At 47.1% G+C, this 7,500-nt stretch overlaps 1 protein-coding gene across 1 annotated transcript in view; it reads right to left on the minus strand.

Annotated features, from left to right (window-relative positions):
• Positions 1-7,500, minus strand: part of sh2d3ca (SH2 domain containing 3Ca) — a 52,004-nt gene that overhangs the window by 7,060 nt on the left and 37,444 nt on the right. Inside the window, exons 5-8 of the mRNA XM_084486424.1 lie at positions 7,247-7,375; positions 1,739-1,888; positions 484-773; positions 234-311 (exon numbers count right to left, since the gene is read on the minus strand). Of these exons, the coding sequence (XP_084342550.1) occupies positions 234-311; positions 484-773; positions 1,739-1,888; positions 7,247-7,375 (647 nt within the window). The remainder of the gene's footprint in view (positions 1-233; positions 312-483; positions 774-1,738; positions 1,889-7,246; positions 7,376-7,500) is intronic.

Consider the following 7,500-nt stretch of genomic DNA (forward strand, 5'->3'; position numbering starts at 1 on the left):
CTTTTTTCTGCTCCTGTGTGATTATTGTGTACAAAGTTAACCAAGAGGTAGTGAGGTGACAGAAGAGGAAGGGGAGAGGAAATGGCTGTGAGACTGTGTGTGTGTGTGTGTGTGTGTGGTGTGTGTTTGGTAACACTGGTGTCTGTGACATTCGGGGGGGGGGGGACCACGCTGCCGTGAAGTGAAGCAAAAGGGGTTCAGGGTTATCACGGTCGTCGTCATGGAAACACCACCTGCATGGACTGGGCTTAGGCACCGGCTCAGACTGCGTTGGCGCCGGGGTTTCGACTGGACTGGGGCTGTCTGGGTCGCTGGATATGAATTAACATACAGTGTGTGAAGCAGAACCAGCACTGGTACACAGAAGACATGATTACGAAAGATGAGGAAATGACGAAGGGTCGATGGTCGAGGGGCGACGACGAGAATATGATCATGAATCGTATCACGCACAGACGCACACACACGCACTGCGGCCCTCACCTGTGGGAGATCATCCTCTCGGTGGTCAGGCCGTCCGTCATGGTGACGCTCCGCCTCTTGATGTGGGCGCCGCCGCTGCCGCGCTGGCCGGACGGCGAGTGGGCGGAGCCGTGCTTGCCGTGGGCCAGGGCGAAGGTGGCCTCCAGGTAGCGCAGCGGCAGGGTGCGGCTGACGGGGCAGTAGATGTGGGCGCCGCCGGGCTGGACCACGGCCCGGCGCTGGCCCACGTAGAACCGCACCAGCTCCTGGACCGAGTCGAAGCTGTCCCCGGCCTCCAGCATGTACTGGACCTGTAGGAGGGGACGGGGGACGAGAACCAAACGGTAAGGGAACAGACGCTACGGACCAGTCCCATTGCTCTCCCCTTAACACTTGCTTTGAGTGCCCTTAGCTGCAAGTCAGCTACCAAGCTGGCTAGCGTTCAAGGGTTGATTTTAAGGGGACAACAGCACTCCCCCCTTGCTCCCATAAATATTGGGACACCCTACCCCTTCGCGGGAACACGCAAAATCTAGGGTTAGGGCTCAAATCTAGGAGAAGGGGGAGAATTGGGCCTATGTACGTTTTCTCTCTAGCACCCTCTAGTGCCAGGAGTTGTAGCTGTAGGTATAGCTATATCATTTTCCCACGATGGGCAGTGGGCAAAACGATTTACAGAGAAAATTCCCAAACTCAAAATCCAGAAGGCTTTCCCTTTACAGACGACATCGTTTTGATCTGCCCCAAAAAATAGATTTTTATATATTTGGAACTATGTTCTCAGCTGCCAGTAAGCATCCGTTCGTGAGAGGCTGGGATGATTTTAACAACTCTAACACGGCACATTCCTGCCAAGGCTGCCACACATGCTATAACAACTAATTCATTACGGGGAAATACTGGATCCAGCCGCAAATCATTCAGCCCTAGAAGCTTTTTTTATTTATGAACAGCTGACTGCATATCCCAGCAGTGTATTTCTGGCTGTCAAGTCTGTCCAGTGCCAACATTCTCCTTCTCTGTGATTATTAATGGACCATAAGACTCTATTAATCCCAACGGGGAAATTAGGGTTGGGAAATTGTGGGAAACATATTATGGAATATGTATCTGCACCAAGGAAAGCAGCATGTGAACCTCTGATCATTTATCATCATTACTAACCCTAACCCTATAGTGTTCATGTCTTGTACTCATGGTAATTATAAAATGTCATATGTAAGCAGCATGTGTGTGGAGGTGATGTCGGCAGTGACGGAGAGAGAGGGAGGTCTACCTTGGTCTCGCTGGCCTTCACCAGCACCTTGCTGATCTTCAGGTGCAGCACCTCGTTGTCCCAGCGGCAGGTCAGGACGTAGTCCCCCACGCTGGTCAGGGAGTCCCGCACCACGAAGTCCCCGTTACGCTGCACCACCGTCTCAGACACCTGCGCACGCACGCACGCACACACACACACACACACACACACACGCACACACATACAAAAGAAACAGTTAGAATGGGTGTGTTTGACACCAAGTCACATTGAAGCAGGAATGATTACTTTGAAAAACACTCTTTGTCAAGACAAAGTCTTACAAGCTCCCAAAGGGACCTGAAAACATAACATTACACATTTATATTTGATTGCCACAAATACAACACCAGTTGTATTGTTTTAACAGGGTATTATCACTCATTTTGGTTGCAAGAAACAGGTTTGGCTTAACATTTTAAGATCAAAGTTGAGATTTTCTTGCTCCTATCCTGGGCTCCAAATGGTTGTAATAATAACTAATTATCATTAATTACGAAGACCATACTTTTTTGGGCTATGAATGTGTGGATATTTAGCAGTTTTTTTACAGTTATGCAGTGATCTATTAATCTTGGAACAAACACAATTCTGACTGTGTTGCAAACTGCATGTGTGGGTGAGATTATAGATTAACTCATGATGGTTTGAAATTCCCTAACATTTGGGGCTAGATATGCAGTAAAACATTAAAATACATACATAGGCAATTGGCATGGTGTTTTATAACTAATTGAAAGCCTATTGCATTGTCCCTTTCAGGGCAACAAAAACATGAGAGAATCTAGACAAGGAACTATACATTCTGTACTTGCATAGTATGGCCAGCAGGTGGCAGTATGTACCCAATGGCAAACAAAAGTTACTAGGCTAAAAGGAAACAGATTCTGTGTCCGCTGGTTTCACACATGCAGGAGGAAAGCTTGTGGTGAAACGGCATGTCAATTACACTAAGGTGTTTAATCTATTGGGTCCATCCCAACCTCTCACTGCGCGTGTGTGTGTGTGTGTGTGTGTGTGTGTGTGTGTGTGTGTGTGTGTGTGTGCGCGCATGCGGGAGTGTGTGTGTTTGTGTGTGTGTGTGTGTGTGTGTGTAAAGGGTAACGGGGGGGCGTTCCCCAAGTTTACATCAGGGCAAACCCATGAATACATGAATATGTTATGCAGATGAGCAGCCAGGGAACGCTCACAGATGGTTGTTCTGCATAAGCGCGGAGACAGACGGAGTGACGGAGAAAAAAAGGATCCAGAATAATAAAGAACAAGACAAGATGGCTGTATCCCCGCCACTCCACGCGTGTCAGCACCGCAGGTGGGCTGGCCTGTCTGTCTGTCGGACTGCCTCCTGCCTGCCAGTCTTCCTGTGCTTTCTAATCACAAGCTGGGAACGCTTTGCCACCGTTTCCACCTCTTCCGAGCCGCCGAGGCGTGACGGGGGACGGGGCGATCATTTATTAATTTTCCCTGCGTGAGTTGAAATCTAAAACTCATCGTCGGAGGACGGCCGCCAACGTGTTTGGTGGAGTCAGGTCGTACTCCCGCTGCACACGCCGGGTTTTGGAAGAAAAACGCAAGCGGTTTGCTGCATATTTATTTTTGGATGATTGTGTCGTTTTTTGGAATACATTATTGTAATTCGTTGGCTATTAAAATTCTCTTGAGCTAATTCCCACCACAGATTCCAAAACATCAGACTACATTTTAATCAGTGTGTGTCTGTGTGTGTGTGTGTGTGTGTGTGTGTCTGCATGATATCGTCCGTCAGCAGTAACCACGGAGACCTTCCAGTAAAGGGAGCTGACCTCTGACACATCCGTGTCACAGCGTTTACCGGTAATGACCGTGACCTCGTGGCTAGGACTCTGACTCTTTGTGGGACCAAAGTGTCCATGTCTTCACGGATAACAAATTAAAGCAATACCGTGTTTAAACACGCATACCAAATTATGCAAACATTCGATCCCATGTGGCATTAGTAACCTAATTAATATCAAGGCCCCAATCCAGTGGTGCAGTTTCAACTCTAAATTCTCCAGGCCCCTTCACACGAGTTGGACAGCAGCACAGCTCAGAACAAACGAAGAGAACTCTAGCAGGCTTACAGTGCAGCTCCATCAATGCTAGAACTGACTTGGGGACCGTTTACAGTAGTCCACACAGGCCTCTCCACTCTCAGGTTTAGATTAAATAGTTCCCCGCAGTCTGAGCATCATGCAATCAATGCGACAGCGAGGAAGGGACTCCCACCCCTCCGTGTTTCACGTGCTCACAGCTATACTCCCACTGCTCTGCAGTCTTTGAAATGTTCCGCCAGGAGTTGAAGACCCAAACGGGATCCAAACCCACTGATCGCCGTGTTGTTTGCGGGCCACAAAGGCCGGTAGACCTGTCTATCTAAGTACAGTTTTGTCCCAGAAAATGGATTTTATAACAATGGATATTAAATACAGTAGCTGCTTTTGAGTTGTGGCTCAGACAAATGAGAGAAACGCTCCGTCTAGAGCGGCTGGGGCATGAAATAGAAGGCTGTAGTCATGTCTTCAGTGAGGCCTGGGGACCTGTCATTATGTCTTAATGGTGTTTCCGGTGATTAAGATGTCATCTGTGATTATGCACCAAGATAAATCTGCCCAGAGATGTATTTCTCCACCTTCTATTATCTTTGAATCCTTTTCCAATTTATGTAACTACTCGGTCGTTTTTCCTTATCTAGTGATGGGTAGTGTGCCCGGGTACAATGCTCATGTCTTTCATTTTTACCTTCCTTAGCGACATGCACATTTGACTGTTAATGATTTAGATTTTTTACATAATAAATAATCTTATATTGCATGTGAAAATGAGGGGCGATAAAGAGAGATAGAAATAGATGGCATCCAAGGTGGTAACATTTGTGTGTGTACCTTTTGGGCTAAGTGTGTGTGTATCTCTCTGGGTGTGTGTGTGTGTGTACCTCTCTGGGTGTGTATGTGTGTGTGTGTGTGAGTGTGTGTGTGTGTGTGTGTGTACCTCTCTGGGTGTGTATGTGTGTGTGTGTGTGTGTGTGTGTGTGTGTGTGTGTGTGTGTGTGTTCCTCTTGTGGTGTGTTTGTGTTTGTTTGTGTACCTCTCTGGGGGATAAGTATATGTGTGTACAGTATATGTGTGTGTTTGTGCGTGTGCGTGTACCTCTATGCGAATGTGTGTGAGTGTGTTAGGGATGCACTGATTCCAAGCACAATCTAAGTTCAAGTACTCACATTTGGGTACTCGCCGATATCCAGTACCGTTAAGAGTACTTAATAATACAATTACAGTTAAAAAAACACGCCCCCCTCTCGGAAAGAGGGGGGCGTGTTTTTTTAACTGTAATCGCCGTATCGCTGTGGTTACGGCTTGGCAACTTTGTGCAATTTTTTAGTACAATAGTGTTATAATAAGCGATGTTGTATCTTAAATACACCACACACCGTAGCGATAGCCTATAGGTGTCCGGCGATAGGGTTATACAATATGTGTTGAGGAAGCCCAAACCCTGGACGCGGGTATTAAATAAATCACGGCGCTCCACCGTCCCACCGCACCGCAGCGCTAAACCATATGTGAAGCCTAACCCTCGGACAGAGTGTTGAATAAATCGATGCTGGGACGGAGCTTCACCATCCAAACCCCGTAGCGGTGTACAATATATATTTATATACTTTCGCCGCAGTCAACCGCTGGCCAGGCAGAGCTCCACACGTCCACACACACACCGCCCCGTCGGTGCGCCTTTTCACTCTAAACTGGGGACTTATTTCAGTGACGGCATCGATTTTTATGTTGACATGAGGACAAATTACCACGAGAAAAAATAAAAGCTTTGGGTTCACTGGCTCTTCACCGTCACGTTGTGTAAAGTGGTATCGGTTGGTTGTATCTGAGAAGTTTTACGAGAACGAGTACATGAGCACAGTATTGGGCCCGAGTCTGAGTACTGGTATCGTGTATGTGTGTGTGTGTGTGTGTGTGTGTGTGTACCTCTCAGTGTGTGTTTGTGTGTGTGTACCTCTCAGTGGTACACACACCTCTCAGTGTGCGACTGCAGCCTTGTAGAACTACTTACTGCAATTGTCCGGTTATACATGGCAGTGAGTTACGATAGGTGGCGCTGTACCCATTTCAACTAGTGGTAATAGAGCCACCGGCTGACCTCTTTACGTCACCAGCAACAACAAACTCAGGTGCCTGCATTCGAGAAAGATGTTTTCAGTAGACAGCTGTCAGTTCACTTCGGGTCCATATCATTTCTCTGACGCTCCGTTGTTCCGACAGGAGTCCGCATATGACCAAAAGGTCGGAACAATGGAGCGTCTGAGAAGTTATATGGACTCGAAGTGAACTGACAGCTGTCTACTGAAAACATTGCTTTCTCCTCCATGTCGCGTTTCAATCTGGACTTCATAGAGTCAAAGCCAAAGTTCCTTTCCCCTAATTCCTTCTCACCATGGGCGTGATAACCCCCACTAGGAGTTTTTACTTGTTGTGGAAGTACCAGAGAGTCGGAGAACCCGACGCAGTCTATAAGATTCATAATATCAGAGAATACCCGTCAGTTCGGCCGCGGCGCAATGAATGAATAAAGATCGAAGCTACTACTTTACAACCTTGTTGATGAGCAACATTTAGAAAAACATGTACTTTTAATTCAGCCTTGGGTGAAATCGAAGCGTAGTGTGTGAATGCATGTTGATGATGATACACTCCATATAGGGGGTAACTACATTGGCACGACATAGGCTTCCTCTATCTTCTGTGCCAGCTTTTTAAATAAATCACAGACCCGAAATGAGTTGACAGCTGTCTATTGAAAACATCTTTCTCCCGCCGGAGCAGCCCGTCCATATACGGCATTCCCCGCTGCATCGCAATGAATGAATAAAGATCGTAAACATGTCAGGAGAAAAAAACATTTATTTTCACAGATGTGCCCGAAGTTATTACTTTACAACCTCGTTTATGACCCACATTTAGAAAAACATGTACTTTTAATTCAGCCTTGGGTGAAATCGAAGCGTAGTGTCTGTGTGCTTCCACCTTTAATGAATGCATGCCATGCACACTCCCGCAGCCGGGACACAATTCTTGTAGGGGTAACTACATTCACCGGCTTCCTCCATCTTCTGCTCTATCTTTTTAAATAAATCACTGTTTCTCGTTTTCCGACGGCGACAACAACAACACGACTATCGTCTCCTTCTACTTCTGGCTCACGTCCCCGGGAAAAGATCTCGAGCATGCACAGAACGCATAATCCAATCCCACTCCGTACATGCACGCTTAACTCGACAATGAATCAAATTATCTAGGGGTCTTAATTCGACTATGAGTAACCCAATTCGATTAGACTAAGGTGTATACATGCATCTTAATAATCCAATCATAGTTGGACTAACCCAATAATTAGACTTTCTTGAGTGTCATGTAAATGCACTGTGTGTGTGTGTGTGTATGTGTGTGTGTGTGTGTGTACCTCTCGGGGGATGTGTCCGTGGTACCAGCCGTGGCTCCTGATGTCAGTAGGACTCAGCCTCAGCTCCTCCTCCAGCTCCTTGCCCAGCTTCTCCGGCGGAGACTCCAGCAGGTACTTCTCCTTGGAGAACTAGGTCATAAACAGACAACACACTCATAAGTACACCAGCGGGTCCACTCCCACTCACTAGTAGACGTAGCAGTCATAATAATGCCATAAACAGACCGCCATCGCACAAGCCTGTGAAGGGTTGG

The sequence above is a fragment of the Micromesistius poutassou genome, assembly GCF_964030765.1.
Source record: "Micromesistius poutassou genome assembly, chromosome: 22".
In the NCBI taxonomy this organism is placed as follows: Eukaryota; Metazoa; Chordata; class Actinopteri; order Gadiformes; family Gadidae; genus Micromesistius; species Micromesistius poutassou.